The 17,621-nt window shown below is 42.3% G+C and overlaps 1 protein-coding gene across 5 annotated transcripts in view; it reads left to right on the forward strand.

The window, feature by feature from the left end:
- The window catches only part of SLC4A5 (solute carrier family 4 member 5), a 113,847-nt gene that overhangs the window by 10,137 nt on the left and 86,089 nt on the right, over positions 1-17,621 (forward strand). For 4 of the 5 annotated variants that reach the window (XM_058683652.1, XM_058683651.1, XM_058683655.1 and 1 more), the window contains one exon: positions 8,492-8,673. In XM_058683652.1, coding sequence (XP_058539635.1) covers positions 8,634-8,673 — 40 coding nt within the window. In that variant the 5' untranslated portion in view covers positions 8,492-8,633. Of the gene's footprint in view, positions 1-8,491; positions 8,674-10,096; positions 10,227-17,621 lie in introns of those variants that run through there. The other variant, XM_058683654.1, reaches the window with a different exon arrangement.

A 17,621-nucleotide genomic window follows, 5' to 3' on the forward strand; every position in this document is an offset into this window, starting at 1 on the left:
CAATAAATATATTAAAAATAAATACATACATATACACATACATACCGAGGCCTCTTCCCATCCCAACCTGGTGCTGCTGAAGAAGAGAAGCTTATAGTGGTTGGTGGTCTGGATGGAAAGTCCTGGTTTCTACTTTCCTCACTTATTTAACTATGAGGGTCTGCAAATGCTTGAGGGTTGTTTCCCAGGGAGGGAGAAAAGATGAGAGGAGTAAGAAAATTCTCTCTACTCATGTCTGATATCCAGCCTCACCAGGGTCCTCAGCGGGGATGTGGCAATTCTTTTACACATCCCTGGTCTGACCCCTTGAAGGTCAACCTTTCTACTAACCTCAAAATCCACCCACAAGCTACATACTCCTGCCTCTCACCTCCTTCCTCATGGAGAAAGTCTGTGTGGTCAGGTGGGAATTACCTCTTCTTCTGCTCTTGCCCTTCATCTCTTCCCTTCCTGTCTCTTCCCTATCTTGGATGAAGTTGCCCTCTTCCCCTGATCCTACTTCAGCCTTTCACCTCCGCTCTGTATTAGGGATCCCCCAGAAGCCAGTCAGCATGGCAGGTTCACCTGGCATGGTGAAAGACAGGGTTTGGAGACCTGGGTCATTTTCCAGATAGGGCTTATTCTTTGTGGTGGCCCATACAGTACAACGCCTTCTAATCCATTTCTATATCTAACAGAACTCTAATCAAAGTAAAAAAAGGACTATTTGATTTTTTAGTGTTTGTTTATTTTTGAGAGAGAGTGAGAGAGAGCACGAGCCAGGGAAGGGCAGAGAGAGAGGGGGGACAGAAGATGTGAAGCAGGCTCTGTGCTGACAGCAGAGAGCATGATGTGGGGCTCAAACCCATGAACCATGAGATCATGACCTGAGCCAAAGTCAGATGCTTAACCGACTACTGAGCCACCCGGGTACCCCTAAAAAGGGACTATTTTAAAAAAGTGTTTAAGGGGCGCCTGGGTGGCTCGGTGGGTTAAGCGTCCGACTTCCACTCAGGTCACGATCTCGCGGTCCGTGAGTTCGAGCCCCGCGTGGGGCTCTGGGCTGATGGTTCAGAGCCTGGAGCCTGCTTCCGATTCTGTATCCCTCTCTCTCTGCCCTTCCCCCGTTCATGCTCTGTCTCTCTCTGTCTCAAAAATAAATGTTAAAAAAAATTAAAAAATGTAAAAAGTGTTTAAAATTATATTTTATTTAAAATTATATTAAAACTATTTAATTTTTTGTGGTAAAGTATATATAACATAAAATTACCATTTTAACCATTTTTGAGTATACACATTTAATAAGCTTAAAGTATATTCACATTATTGTAAAATCACCATCACCACCATCTGAATCAAGAACTTTTTCATTTTCCCTAACTGAAACTCTATACCCATTAAACAGTGACTCCCCAATCCCTGTTTCCCCAGCCCCAGATCTACTATTCTGCTTTCTGTCTCTGTGAATTTGGCTGTTCTAGGTACCTCATATAGGTGTAATCATACAGTATTTATCTTTTTGTGTCTGGCTTATTTCACTTAGCAAAATGTTCTCAAGTTTCAGCCATGTTGTAGCATGTGTCAGAATTTCCTTCCTTTTATTTAAAAAATTTTTTTTGAAGATTTTATTTTTACATAATTTCAACACCCAACATGAGGCACGAACTTACAACCCTGAGATCAAGAGTCACATGCTCCACCAACTAAGCCAGCCAGGCACCCCTCCTTCCTTTTAAAGGCTAAATAATATTATATTGTATGGATATGCCACATTTTATTTTTCTATTCATCTATAGATGAACATTTGGGTTGTTTCCACCTTTTGCCTATTGTGAGTAATGAATGTTAGAGTAGAGTACTAGCACCTGTTTGAGTCCCTGCTTTCAACTCTTTATCCAGAAATGGAATTTATTTGTTTTTTAATAGAAAATACATCCCTATGGTGGACAATATAAAAGGTACAAGTGGTTGTACAGTGGCCCCTGAGCACCTGCCTCCCGGTTCTGCTCCCAGGAATCTTCACTGAACCCAGGTTCTTGTGAATTCTTCCCTGGAGAGACTTTTGCAGCCATAGGCATGCCTGCCCCACACAAAAATGGTGGTAAACCATAAGCACCCTTCTAAACCTTGCTTTATCCCCCCCACCTAACAATAATATTTCTAAAAGATCATTTCATAGCAATGTTTAAAGAGTATTCACTGTATTTTTTTAAGAGAGAGAGAGCGCACACAACGAAGGGAGAGGGGCAGAGGGATAGAAAGAGAATCTTAAGCAGGCAGTGCACACAAAGTGGGGCTTGATGCAGGGCTCGACATGGGGCTCAATCTCACAACTGTGAGATCATGACCTGAGTCAAAATCAAGAGTCTGACCCTTAATCAACTGAGCCACCCAGGTGCTCTGTTAGTATGCACTCTATTTAAAAGCTTCGTGGTTTTCCATGTACAAAACTTTTTTTTTTAAATCAGTCTCCTATTGATGTATATTTAGGTTGTTTCCTGTGCTTTGCTGCCACAAACAATGCTGTAATAATAACAGCCAGAATTTACTGAGCATTTACTATGTACCAGGCCCTCTTTAAAATCCTTTCCATATATTATATCATTTAATCCCCATGGTAATCCTCTGACATAAATGCAGAAAGGTGGTAACTGCTCCAAAGTACACATATGTCTTTACCCACTGGTGAGACTATATCCGTAAGATAAATTTCTAGACAAAGAGTTGCTGCTACCCAAAGGTATGTACATTTTAAAGTTTTATAAATATTGCCAAAGTGGCTTCAGAGAGCCTGTGCCTAACTGCAGAATCACCAGCCATTGTGTGGAAGAGGGCCCATCTCCTTCCACTATTGCAGTTGTGAAACCTTTTAATATTTGCAGATCCGAAAGGTAAAAAAATGGTATTTCACTGTGACTGCCACTCTAGTTTGCTTCTTTTTTAAAAAATAAGGTTGAGCATCCTTTCAAATGTTTAAAGACCACTTGTTTTACAAATGAGGTTTTAAAAACTTGACAAAATGGAGCCACTTGGGTGGTTCAGTCAGTTAAGCACTGGACTTTGGCTCAGGTCATGATCTCACAGTTAATTCATGAGTTTGAGCCCCAACATCAGACTCTGTGCTGTCAGTGCAGAGCCTTCTTGGGATTCTCCCTCTCTTCTCCCTCTCTCTCTCTCTCTCTCTCTAAGTAAATAGACTTAAAAAAATCTTGACAAGTGATTCCACAGTTTATCTAGAAGAATCTGTGGGCAAGGTAGCCTGGGTTCCTTAAAATTTCCATTTCCCTCTATATTTTTCTGAATAGGTATAATCACAATATTATAATATAATGTAATCACAAGATTATATTATATAATCACAATAATTATTATATAATCACAAGAATATATTATAATCACAATATTATAATATAATCACGAGGTTCAAAATTTAATAGGAGTAAAATGGTATAGAGTAGACAACCCTCCTTACAAGTCTCTTACTAGCTGCCCAGTTCCTATCCCTAAATGCAATCTGGGTTCCATTTCTTGTCTCCTCCTGTGGACATAACGTGGGCCATGCTGTTACCCTGAGCTGTTTCGTGTCTGAAATACTAAGTTCCAACATCCACTCCAATCCCACCAGTGTCCTCTTAACTCCACACAGTACCTGACCTACAACCTCACCAAGACACCTCTTGTGAGGCATCATCTGCCCCTTCCTTTTGCATCCAGGCGAGATTCTCTGCCCCTCTGGAGCTTCACTGTATTGCCCACTGGCTTCTAGTCCCCCCAGCCTGGAAGTCTTTTCTGTTTCACATCACCTAGCTGACAGTTGCTCATCCACAGGATTGCTTGAATTTTAAAATCTTAACAGAGTAACCACGTAACTGATTGCCCAAACTGGAATCCTTTTTGAGAATGAAAGGGGGGCACTACTAACAATGAAACCAAGACAAGTGAGCAGATGGTGACTGTCCAAGGCAAATTGGGATGCAAGTTTCAACCCTAGTTTTAAGGACAATCACATTTAATTTCAGGGCAGAGATGAATGTGCTGAGTCCAACAAATGAATACATTGCTGGCTTTGTCCACTGCCCAAGATTCTCCTCCAAATTGAAAACATTTTTAATAGCACATTTCTCCAAATCTATCCTTTGTAATATCAGTTTCAGCCCCTAAACTGAAGTGTATTAGACACAGTTTATTTTCTAACATTTTTCACATATATCTTGAGCCCCCATTTAAAAAAAGGTGCTGACACTTAAATTTCTGTTGGTTCCAGTTTCCCTTTTGGGGTTGGAATGGGGTGGGGTGCTGGACTCTGAGGGAACTACTTAGGCCCCTACACTTGATGTCATCGGTCCTTGTCCCATCTAGTCCTAAGCCAGTCCCCCAGGCCAGTTTAGCCATTTACCAGCTGTGTAAACTCAGACAAATTACTTTATCCTCTCAGAGCTTAAATTTCCTTATCTGTAAATGAGGGTAACAGTAGTTCATGTTAATTAAGTGCTTAGCACTTGACAGGTGTTGTTCCAAATTACCTCATTTGATCCTAAGCCTAAATTCATGAGATACATACTGTTATTCCCATTTTACAGATGAGAAAACCAAATCTCAGGGTTATAACTATCCTGTCCAAAGTCATGTGATCTCCTGCTGTTAACCACTGCCCAACCCTTTCTTTCATAAACAGTAATGATCACATAGGGTTATTGGAGGATTAACTGAGGTAATTTTGTAAAGTTCTCAGCCCAAATCCTGGCACATAGTAAAAGCTTAATAAATTCTAAGCTAATGTTTTAACCATGATTTTTTGGTTGTTTTCATCCAAAATGCCATTGGAATTGTATTTAAAAGATATATAAATTTGGAGCGCCTGGGTGGCTCAGTTGGTTAAGGGTCTGACTTCTGATTTTGGCTCAGGTCATAATTTCACAGTTCAGTTCATGAGATTGAGTCTCACATCAGGCTCTGCACTGACAGCATGGAACCTGCTTGGGATTCTCTCTCTCTCTCTCTCTCTCTCTCTCTCTCTGCCCCTCCCTTGCTTGCATTCACTCCCTCTCTCAAAAGAAATAAACATTTTTTTAAATGTATATAAATTTATGAATATTTAACATGTTTGCTCTATTCGGCTTTCCCATTCTGAAATATGTTACCTTATTTTATGTTTCTTAGCAAAAATTTATCATGCATTCTCCTATAAGACTTGCATTTCTAGGCAAGTTTATTTCTAGATGTTTTAGGAGTTTTGTCACTATTGAAAATGAAATCTTTCCATCAGACAGTATGGGTGTGCCCAGATTCTTGTTAATGAATCACCCCCCAGGGGCCCTGAGAGGAGTGGCTTTCCCTCTCATTTTAGGCTGACAACGTGAAGGCCACTTGACCCACATGGTGACACACAGTCCGACAGGGAATGAGGCACAGGCTGAGGAACGGCTTTCCATGGGGGCTTAGGTTGGCTGACAGATCACTGTCCTCTGTCTCCAGAAGTACAGCCTGGGGGAAGGGAGAAGTGGTTTTGCTCTGGGTCTCTCCTGGAGTCTGAGGGATGAATTCCCAGGTACCTGCCTTTCCTCTGTGGCCTCAGTGATTCCTAATTGAGTTTGTCAAATGATGGCTCCCACAGCAGCTTTGTCAAGGGCCAAGCTTGCCACCTTGGGAGTGTGGCTTGCTTAAGAAAAGGGATTGCTCATTTTTCTATGGTGAGTAAGTCATCTGTGGAGTCCCTAACAGTCCTCTTTGGCCAGCCTTCACCCAGAGCCTTCAGAGGGCAGCAGAGAGCAGATGCAGAGGTTCCTGGCCTGCAGAGGGATTTTGGTTCCCAGGGAAGTAACAATGACTGCTCCGTTCCTGCAAATGGCCAGGAATACCACTCCCCACCTCCTCAGAATAGGCATATTGTGAACTTCCTGGGAATGTGCTAATTATTACTGGTTGATACTAAGTGTGTTCTGTGGGCCAGACACTGACCTAAGATTTTATATATATATATGTATGTATAGATTCAGTCAGTTCTCATAACAACCACTGGGGTAGATACAATTAATATTTCCATTTTTCAGTTGAGGAAATTGAAGGGAAAAAAAGATAGGCAACTTGCTCAACATCCCATAGTTTGTGGAGCCAGGATTCAAACCAACCATCTATAAGCTATTATGGGTGTCAGGGATGCCTCAGTGAACAAGACAAAGTCCCTGCCATGTTAGAGGATAGACAATAATGAATGAATAAACAAACATATAATGTGGTTTTGGATAGAAATTCCATATGGACCAATAAGGCAGAGTTAAAGAAAGGGGTATTTTAGATAGGCTGGTCAGGAAGGACCTTCCTGGGTAGATAACATTTGACCAGAAAGCTGAATACACAAGAGAGCTGAAGGTTGGGGAAACAGTAAATGCAAAGGTCCTGAGGTGGGAATGAGCTTAGGATGTTAGAGGAACAGCAGGATGTGCAGTGTGTTTGGTGCAGAGTGAGCTGAGGTCTGTGCTGTTGCTGGCCAAGGCCACAGCAGTGATTGGAGGTAGATGGAGATGAAGTAGGGAGAGAACCCATCCATTGTATAACCTGAGCCTGGCTTCCTCAGGCTTCTCTGCTTCCCTGTAAGCTATCTCTCATCTTTTTTTTTTTTTTTGCCTTCCTGACTACAGTATTGACATCCCACAGTATGTTCCCTCCTCACCCTGGATACAGTTCAAAAGCAGCTAAAGTGGACAAGAATCTGGGGCAGCCAGTCTTGTACCACCCACCAAAGCTTCACACAATCTGAGAGAAAAAATCTCACATACTGGCATGAGGCTTGCCCAGCTTGTGGAAAGCCTCTTGTGGGTCCCCAAATAACTCCTTACTCCCACCAACACAAGGGTAGGAAGCTCGCTTTTCCTTCATGAGACTTCACCCCCTATGCCAGCACCCTATGTCAAACCTGCCTACACCCTACTATATGTGAAACCCAGGTGGGGTTCAGATGGCATATAGCCAGAAGATGGAAGGGAATCTTTCCCTCTAAATTAACCACCCCTGTCTGCTGGGTTTCTAAAGGAAAGGGAGACCCAGAGGTCAAAAGCTGCAAATTACTAAGAATCTTTGCCCCTCCTCCCTCCCTCATAAGCATCCTGGTGATTGAGGTGGGCCCATGTGAAGTGTTCTTTTGGCCTGGGTCACAGGCATCCTGGTTTCTAGAACCAGAGGGGGCTGAACAGTCTAATCCAGGATTTCTCAACCTTGGCACTATTGACAGTTTGGGCCAGCTCATTGTTTGTTGTGGAGGTGTCTTGTACATTGTAGGATGTTAGCAGCATCCCTTGCCTGTACCCACTAGAGGCCAGTAGAGCTCTCATCCCAGTGTTATGTTACAACCAGAAATGTCTCCAGACATTGCCAAATGTTCCCAGGGGTGACGGGACACCTCTGACTAAGAACCCACTGGGTCCAATCTCTTCTCTTTCTCCTAAGCCAATGCATGGGTCTCAGCTGTTACCTCTCTGGTGGTGAGGGAGGACTGAAAACCCTCAAGCATTTGTCTCAATGCATAATGCCAGCTGGGAAAACCAGTCCTCTTGGCAGAGGCCAGAGGTAAGGAAGAGGAGAGAAATGGGATGGGCAGATCTTCTTTCAACATTTTTCACTCACAAAACCGAACCATGGGGAAGGGCAGGGGTCCAGTTGGCTATAGGTACCACTGGACTAGGTCCTCTCTCTCTCTCTCTCCATTTGGTCTCCTTAGTGTCTCTCTCTCTCTGTCTCTCTGTCTCTCTCTGTCTCTTTCTCTCTCTCTGTCTCTGTCTCTGTCTCTCTCTCTCTCTCTCTGTCACACACACACACACACACACACACACACACACACACACACACTCTTCTACCACTCTGTGTCTTGGCTCTGTTCTCTCTCCCTGAAGACAGGCTTTCTCCAGAGATAAAAGAGAGCTCAGTGCAGGAGAAGAAGGGTAGCAGGTGGGTTGACAAAGACCAAAAGATTGGCAGGACAGGAACAAGAGATTTTGGGTATCAATGAGGTAAGAGTGAAGTCATTCATCATGGGGTCCAGGTCAGAGTGGGGGTAAATGAAGCCATGCACAGCTGGTGGAAGGGGAGAAGAGGAAGATGTGTGGATACTAGAGGTCTTCCTCAGGTTGACCTAGGTCCTCAGGTTGAAAAGCAGAAAGGAAGAGAGGCGGAGATTGGAGCTGTCCGCTAAGAGTCTCAATCTTCTGCCCAGCCTCACAAATATTTGTTCTGCTTCAGAGACAGGCTTGTAGAATCACAGGATGATAGAGCTTGAAGGAAATTTAGGGACCCTTTAGTCCAATCAACTCCATGGAGGCTCTTTCATTAGTTCATCAGCATTGGAATTTGAGAATGATACTTGTTTACAATCTTTCCCTCTATGCTTGGCATCAAATGAGAAATAAGATATAGAAGTCACATAGGTACAAATCAAAATAACTTTGTAACAAGTAAAGCTGATTAGAGAATTTGGTTTAGAATGTACAACCACAGTCACACTTCCCAATTTCCCCCCCAGAATTAAACCTGTGTACCCAGCACTGGAAGACTCCCTACCTACACAGTGAGAATCTGCACTGGAGGTTTCCTGTGAAGAGAGGAGGAGAGGAGCACAGCCTGGACTTGCTCTGAAGCAGGCAGTTCTCAGAAGGATCTGAGTCATGGCACAAACCCATTCATTCTCCCAATCACCTCCTCTAGGTAAGAGTGAGTAGGAGGCAGAGCGGTAAGTGAAAAGGACCCTTAGCCAGACTTCGGAAAGGACAGAAGCTACTACTTTATAAGGAAGGGTACGGGGCTTAGAGGGAGATGGAGGGGTTCCCCTAACAAGATATCATGTCTTAAGTGCAAACTCAGCTTTGAGAAAACTGGAGCCCAGAGAGGTGAGGTGATTATCTTAAGACTACACAGCTTTGGGGACAGAAGGAGGTTCTTCAGACTTCTCATGCCAAGGCCTTACCATTTCACGCTTGTAATTGCAGCAGGTCCGCTTCATCCAGCATCCTCCACGTAATAGTCAGTAACAAGAATCTCCTGCTCTATCATTCAGAAGCCTTCTTGCCCCTTTCTCCATCACCACCACTCCCTCCACCACCTCCATCTACCCCTCATCACCTCCATCTACCCCTCTACGACCTCCATGGGCATCTCATCACCTCCATCCTCGCCTCCACCACCTCCATTCATGCCCAACTACCATACTGCCAATTCTACCATTCCACCTACCACTTCTCTCTTTACCATTTCCACCATCATTACTACCATCCCCTTTTTGGTTAGCAGGAAGCCAGCACAGACCACTTGGGTGGAGAGGCAGAGGTGAGCCAGAAGGCTACTCACATGGCTGCGGTCTTGAGATGTCTTTGGGGTCTTTGAGATCGAATATCTCTTCAGCTTTTGATGTCCCCAGTCCCTCCAAAAATATCATCTTGGAGTGTTTTAAGAAGATTGTGATAGAGATACGTAAACATAACTGCACATATTTAAACTCTTTGACCACAAGTATAAACTGCCACAGTTTCTTGTCATGCCCTAATCTGATAGCTACAGATTTAGGCACCTGCAATGTGATAAGATTCATTACTGGCATCTCAGTAGTCCTCAAAGCTCTAATGACCTAAAGGCTGAAGATGTTCAAGTAAGCTGTAATTTGGTGCCAGCCAGCCGGGGTCCCCCCAGTATATAATACAAAACCAGTATGTAATAAAAACCCAGGCCTCTGCAGGCTCCAGGAAGGGCTGCCACCGATCTGTGCAATGGGTGGCCCTGGGCAGGGGTGGGGGTGGGGTGGGGGTGGCTAGATCACCTGTAAAGTCTCTTCCAGCTCTAACATCCCTCTGAGACAGAATCCAAAAAGGACATGTGTATAGAAACCATGTAGGGAGATAAACAAGTATTTAAAAACCAGCGCTGAAACACAACACTGCCTTAAGAGGATCACTAAGTTAAAATCCAAGAAGAAATTTAGAGCAAAGTTGTCCGCCTATGATTATGGCCAGCTCTGTTTAGACTCTGCACAACCCTGGTATGTCAGCTAAGCAGGCATCAGTCCCTTCCCCTGCAGGAGTGTCCCTTCCCCCACCCTGGTCACATGGCTGACCGCCACTGAGCCCCACAAGTCAATCTCCAATGCCCCAAATACTGTTCAGCCTGGAAATCACAGAGCGTCCCTCTTGCCACCTAACAGCAACAGAGCAAGTGACTCTGGTCTTCCTGAGATTTGGATCCTGGTTTCCAGTGCTAAGATCGTGAAGGTAAGTTTGCAGCTTGGAGTTTCAGAGATAGTAGACAAGACTATGCAGATAAGGGAAAATATGCTTTATAATATGAACATAGAGTATTTGAGAGTGAGCTTCACACACACTGAGACAGAGAATACCATGAAAGCTGAATAAATCATCCAAATGAGCATTGTATATTTGCCTTTTCTTTAAAAAATTATACTGTATTAGTCACCCTGGTGCCTTGATTTCACTCCAAATTAACCAAAATGACATGAAGAGTCACTCTCTCTTCACACCATGGTGACTTAGTTCATTGTTGTTCTCATCTGATGGAACTGGGAATCTTTTTCTTCTAGGCAATGCAAATTTCTGTTGCCATTGCCAAATTTACAAGGTTGGCTGAAATTTTTATGAAGTAAGCAAAAAGCCTGAGACCCACTTCTTCCCCAGAAAGCTATGGGAAAATAGATTATATCTGTTGATATAACCTCTCAGGATAGAAAGTAAATAATGGCTAGCCTCTTTCATTACACATTTCTGTTGTTTGGTTTGGAAACTGTACCTGGTCTTGTTGCTAGTGGTTAGCTTGGGGATACTTTGCTTGTTTTCCCTTCCTCTTCTGGGGCATTCATGGGTGAGGTCTGCAGGGCCCAGAGGCAACGAATAAGCTACCGGTTGGGAGGGTGGCCTTTCTCTAGCTTCTGAGCTTAGTTTTTAAAGCCCAGCATGACCCTGTGTCATTCTTGTCAATTCAGTTCACAAAATAATCTCAGATGAGCCCTCGGGGAGGTCCTTTTTTTTGCAATTCTTTGGACTATCAGAAGAGTTCACTGGATATGGATGTTGGACTGGCCCCTGTTATTAGATATAATTAGGTCAAATGGTTTAAAAGATGGGATGGTAGGAAAAACTCCCAAAAGACTGACTGGTAAGTGTGACACAGTCCTTTTTCTAATTAGTTCCCCCCACCCCGAGATATGGATGTCTAATCTTGAGGATTTATTGCTATTTTTTGCCCCTCTTCCCTAAGAAACTATTTTGTTCTGTTTGTTTTCAGTGTCTAGAACAAATACCTGGAACAAAGAGGATTTGTTGAGTTGAATTGATGTGCCTCTGTGGACAGGGTTAGGGGGTTCGGAGAGGTGGCAGTGTTAAATGTCAGGTGATTACCAGAGTTTTGATAGTCAAAATGTATTGCATACCCATGAGGTTGGCTGTATCACCACCTCCTTGCTGCTCTGGATAATAAGGCTGCTTGGGGAGGGACTCTGATTTCTGTTTCCTGGTGTTGCACTCTGGTGCTTAGCCTTGCAGGCTTAGGACATTGATTTTGTCAGTAGGGTTTGCATTCTCAGGGATCCAATATGGGATTCCAGGCTGGTGGCAGGGGCAGTAAAGTGGGAAAGAGAATTTGGTCTGATTCCTCACTGTAAAGCCATACTCACCCCAGGCTCTAAAGATGGATGGGAGAATAATGATGAGTGAGTCATGTTACCCAGTGGAGGGGCTGGTGTAGGAAAAACTGCTGCTGCAAGTTCTTTCATTTGCGACATGCCAGGGGCTGGTGTGTAACTAACACAATTCCTTTGGCAACATATTGCAGTGGCCGGTTGTACTGGTTAATATTCTAGGGATGTAAATAACTCAAATGGACTGAAGCTAGCTGAAGAGAAAAGAAGGGTTTATTATAAGGCCTTTGGGAGGTCTTGCAGATGGGAATTCAGCTAGACATCTGGATAGGCCTAGAACTCAGAAGTTGATGGCCTCTTCCAGACTCCCCTATCTCTCATGTCTTGACTTCTTTCTTTCCTCTCCTATCCCCTCTCTCCCTCCATTTTCTCCCTCCCTTTCTCTTTCCCTGCCTTCCTTCCTTCCTTGGGTTGGGGAATCAAAGAGAAGCGAATTTCAATTATAGCTCCACCATGCCTGGCCCTGTGACACAGGAAAAAAATTACTTAATTCTCTGAATCTCCATTTCTTTATCTGTAAAATGACGGTGAAAATTATGCACTTCACTGAATTTTAGTCTGGATTAAATGAGATTATGAAAGCATTCAATTAATATGGATTATATAAAATGTGGAGATAGAAATTCTGTTTCAAGGGTTAGGTCACTTTTGGAAATTTTTCTGGTGAGCCATTGCTGCTGCTGATTAGAGTAGTAGTTTATTTAAACACTTTGCAAATGGCCAACATGCTGCTTGATTTGTTTCAAATGAATGGTTTCCTTTGAAGATGATCAGGGGCAGCCTGGATTCTTCTCCTACTTCTGCATACTCCTGGAAGGGAGCTTCCCTCAAGTTGTGAGGAGGTAGGAACCAGCACAGAGGAGGTGGGGAAAGAATGGTCTCAACTAGTGCAGAGCTGGGAGACGTGCATCTACTTGAATATGAACTACATTACATCTCCATGCTTCCATAGTTGTGTAAAGTTTTCACCTGCTCACATCCGTATTGCCATTTTGCATTCACTTTTGTTTGGTTTCCAATCTGAGAATCTATAGTACTTCAAATATGAAAGAATATGTTTTTAAACCATGCTGGAAAAGCCTCTTTCATTTGTATTAGTCAGGCCGGTTCAAAATCCACTGACTCCGGGAGTTACAAGTTATCAGTACTTCTGATACTGTTTCTCCACTTTTCTTGGATGCTTTCCTCCATGTGGCAAGCAAGATAGTAGCACCCAAGCTTGTCAGCTTCACAACACCAGCTCCAGAGCCAGAGCCAGAGCCAGAGCCAGAGCCAGAGCCAGAGCCAGAACAGTTAGTTTTTGGATGGACCAAGTGGAAATGTCCTGGGAAGAATTATGATTGGCCCAGCGTTGGGCATGGGATCAGCATGCAACCAATCTCTGTGATGGGGGAAAGGGGATTATTTGATTGGCCAGGCTGGGTCACATGGCCTTTCCTGTTTGTGGTTAGGGAAAGGTGGAATCTTCTCCACCTAAAAGATTTGGAGGCAGGTTCTATTTGTTAAAGAGAGAGGATCTGTTACTCATCTTCTCTACTCCTCATGCTATGAGGGTTGAGGAAGATATAAATTCTCAAAAAATCACCAACCAATCGGAGCTGCCAGTGCGTCCATGCTAAGCTTACCAGTACACAATACCCGGCTTGAATGCAAAGATGTAATCTTGTTATGTATGTGAGGCTCATGTGAAGCAAACTCCGTGTACGGTGATTCAGTTTAATAGACACTATAAATGGGAGTTGTTGTCTTTTTAAACAGTGGTTCTCAAAGTGTGGTCCCTGGATCAGCAGCTTCAGCATCAACTTGTTGGAAATGCAAACCTTTAGTCTACACGCCAGATCCACTGAATCAGTAACAGTGGGGTGGAGCCCAGAAATCTAGGTTTTAATCAGCCTTCCAGGTGACCAATACATGCTTAAGTCTGAGAACTACTGTGAACCACTTTCTTAAAGATTCTTTGTTTTATAGTTCTCCTGAATATTTTAAACATGATTCACTTCGAGCCAACGGATTTAACCATGGATTTTCAGGGGGATACAATTATGGCATGAAGGGGGAGTACACATGCCATATTAAGTTATTTGCCTTAAAATATTTAAAATAAAAATAATATATACCCATATTTAAAAAATCAAGTAACACATGTAAGAGATTATAATAAAAAGCAAGAAAAACTCCATTCCAGCTTCCTACACACTCCACTGTTCCACTTCCCAAAGATGATCACTTGGAATTCTTTTAGCTTTTTCTGTTGACTACACCCGCTAATAATTATACATATGGTTTATATAAATGTATCTCCTGCAATTTTTCAGAGTTGCATAGTAGCCATCCACAGGTGAATATTTAATTATCTTATACCACACCCATCTCTTCTTCATTCTCTCAATGTACATATATCATCATTGTTTTTAGTTAATTAAAAAATCAGTGTTTATACTCCTATGACCATGTACCATAATCACATTTTATTTCTTGCAGTTTTAATTTTTTCCTGGTGTTTCCAGTTGCCTTTCTTGGCATTTTCTGTCTTTGTCGCTGTCTTAAATTGTTCCAGATTCTCAAGGAGTGTATCAAATCTCTGGCATTTCATCTTTTCCTTGAGTGGCTCCTTCTGAAACCTCATTTTTAGCTCTTCTGAGGACTGACTGGGGCTGTGGCGCAGCTGTCATTATTCTTCTGGTTGGACCCCTCTCCTGGATCCCATTGTCTTCCCCTTCTTGGTTCCTGGTGGTAACATACTTAAATAACTTCCCAGGAAGTTATGAGACTGAAGTAAAATGATTTCTTTTTTTTTTTTTTTTAATTTTTTTAAACGTTTTATTTATTTTTGAGACAGAGAGAGAGAGAGAGAGAGAGAGAGAGAGAGAGAATGAATGGGGGAGGGGCAGAGAGAGAGGGAGACACAGAATCTGAAACAGGCTCCAGGCTCTGAGCCATCAGCCCAGAGCCCCACGCGGGGCTCAAACTCACGGACCGCGAGATCGTGACCTGAGCTGAAGTTGGACACTTAACCGACTGAGCCACCCAGGCGCCCCAAAGTAAAATGATTTCTTGCTGAAATCATTGCTGAGTCTGAAAATGTCTTCTACACTCTGTCTTGACTGGCTGAGTAGAGAATGCTAGGTTTGGAAACCATTCTCCTTCAGAATTTTGGATGCGTTGCTCCATCATCTTCAGTTATCCAAGTTGCTGATAAGAAATCTTCTGATAGTCTGATTTTTATTCATTTATAGGTGACCTGTTCCTGTTTCTTTCACTCTAGAAGTTCTTAGGATTTCTTTTTTCTTCACATTCATCTAGTGTTCTAAAATATCATAATAACATATCAAGGTGTGATATTCTTTAGTCATTCTTTTTGCAAGGTTCTCAGTTGGCCCATTTTATTTGAGACTGTTATGTCATAGTGTTGGGGATTTCTCTTATTTCTTTAAAAAAAACTTCATTTAATATTTTTAAATAAAATATTTCAAACTTGTAAACGTAAGACAGTCACATATCACTGTCCAGAATTAACAGATGTTCACATTTTATCATATTTGCCTTATATCTCTCTATAGCTATCCAAAATATCAAAGATACAGCTAAAACATCAATATTAAATCTTACCTCTCCCCAGAAGTAACCGGAAGTTAGTGTGTCTCATTCCTCTGCATGATTTTATGCTTTTACTTACAGTGTAGCAATGAACAGTAAAATGTAAAACAATGTTTTCAAGTTTTATATAAATAATGTCATTTTGTTTATATCTCTTTACAACTTCTTTTTAAAAAAATTCCTTATGTTTTTGAGATTTATGAATGTTAATACACAGGATCTAGTTAATTCATTTGATCTCCCCATAGTATTCCATTATGTATCAGTTAGGAAGGTCTTTAGCTAAAAGTAACATAAAATTTGGCTAGCAATTTAAATATACAAAGTAGATTTTTTTTTTTTCATGTAATAGGAAGCCCAGAGATAAGCGGTCTGGAGCTCAGTGACATTATCAGGAAGGAATATTTGCTCTAGCTTTCTGCTTTGTCCTCAGCCTGATCCGTTGCTCTCATACCCATCACATCATTGGTGCAAGAGGGCTCCTTCATGTAGAAGTCTCATGTCTGAGGTCTATGCAGGAAAATGGGGGAGGTAATTGGCCAAATGTGCATTCCAGAGGTGTTTGTTACTTTTTATTAGGAAAATAAAAGCTTTTCTGCAAGCTCTACCCAGAGGACTTCCATTTAAATCTCACTCACTTGATAGGATTACATGACTACTCCTAAGATCAGTTACTGGTCAAAGGCCATATGATCACCATGAGTAATTTAGATAGATCACAATTCATGCCTGGAGTTGGGGAAGGTGTCTACAGCAATGAAGAGCCCTGTGTCTCTACCTGAAAAAAAAATAGGCAAGACAAGGAGAGGATGGATGTTAGAAAGTGTAGCAGACACTGTTACACAACCACTCAGTGCCCATTCTCTCTGTTTTCCTTACTAATAGAACCCAATCTTATATGCCCAGTAAATACTGTCCCAGAGTCTTTTGTCCTATGACCCAGGTGTGGTTTTGAGAAACAGAAAAGTATAGTATTTAAACAGGAAGTGGTTTAATTGTTCCCCATATCAAGAAGCCCAAGTGTGGGCTGTCCAGTGCTATAGAATGGCTCAGCGAAGACATTAAGGATTCAAGATCCTTCTTCTCCTTGTATCTGTAATTAGCATGTGGCCTTCATTCTCATGATGACAAGATGGCTACTGCACTTCCAGGCATCATGTCTATGCTCCAGAAATAGAGGGAAATGGTTTGCCAGATAAAATAGTTTGCCCAAATATTGCTTGGGACATACTTATATTAAAAATTATTGACTGTGTATACAAAATTCATATTTAACTGGGAAAAACTCTATTTGTTAAATCTGACAACCCTCTCCAGGAAGGAAGAAGAAGGAAAAATGAAGGGGCTTTCTTCTGCAGAGGCTTCATCCAGTAAGGGAATCTTCCTAGGTTCTTTCTCCTAAATCTCTTTAGATAGAGATTGCTGAGGGGCATCTGGGGGAAGTGATTGTTTTTAGTCAGCTGCACTGCTGCCCTGAATAAAATCAGAGAAGAAAGGGGGATGGACATCAGGCAGAAGGCTAGCAATGTCCTCTATGTCTTAAAACCTCTCTTCACCCTGAAATCTCATCTCTTCAAATAGTTACTTCCAATGTAGGTATTAAAAATATTTAACAACTCATATGGTATTGACACTAACCAATCAGAATGGATACATGACTACTAAGAATGAACACCAGCCACAAACAGCAAGCAGTGTAATACTGCACATTGGTGGAATCCCTATCATAGTTTTTGCTTAAATTAATATTCATTTAAAAAAAATTTTTTAATGTTTATTTTTGAGAGAGAGAGCGAGAGTGCATGAGCAGGGGAGGGACATAGAGGGAGACACAGAATCCGAAGCAGGCTCCAGGCTCTGAGCTGTCAGCACAGAGCCCGATGTGGGGCTCAAACTCACAAACCATGAGATCGTGACCCGGGCCAAAGTCGGATGCTTAACCGACTGAGCCACCCAGGTGCCCCAATATTCATTTTTTTTTATGACTGTATAAATATTCTGACATTTGAGTTACATAGTGTTTAGTGATCATTTTTCCTTTCATAACTTTTTATTCATTTTTTAAATGTTTATTTATTTATTTTGAGAGAGAGAGGGAGGGAGGGGCAGAGAGAGAGAGAGAGGGAGAGAGAGAATCTCAAGTAGGCTCCACACTATCAATGTGTAGCCCAAGGCAGGGCTTGAACTCATGAATGGTTCATGACATCATGACCTGAGCCAAAATCAAGTCAGATGCTTAAGTGACTGAGCCACCCAGTCACCCCATTGACTCTTTTTTTCTATTTTTTAAAGTTTATTTGCTTATTTTGAGAGAGGTGGGGGGCGGAGGGGGAGGGGGTATGCACATGCATGCAGGGGA

Source organism: Neofelis nebulosa, chromosome 9, assembly GCF_028018385.1.
Source record: "Neofelis nebulosa isolate mNeoNeb1 chromosome 9, mNeoNeb1.pri, whole genome shotgun sequence".
NCBI classification, from domain to species: domain Eukaryota; kingdom Metazoa; phylum Chordata; class Mammalia; order Carnivora; family Felidae; genus Neofelis; species Neofelis nebulosa.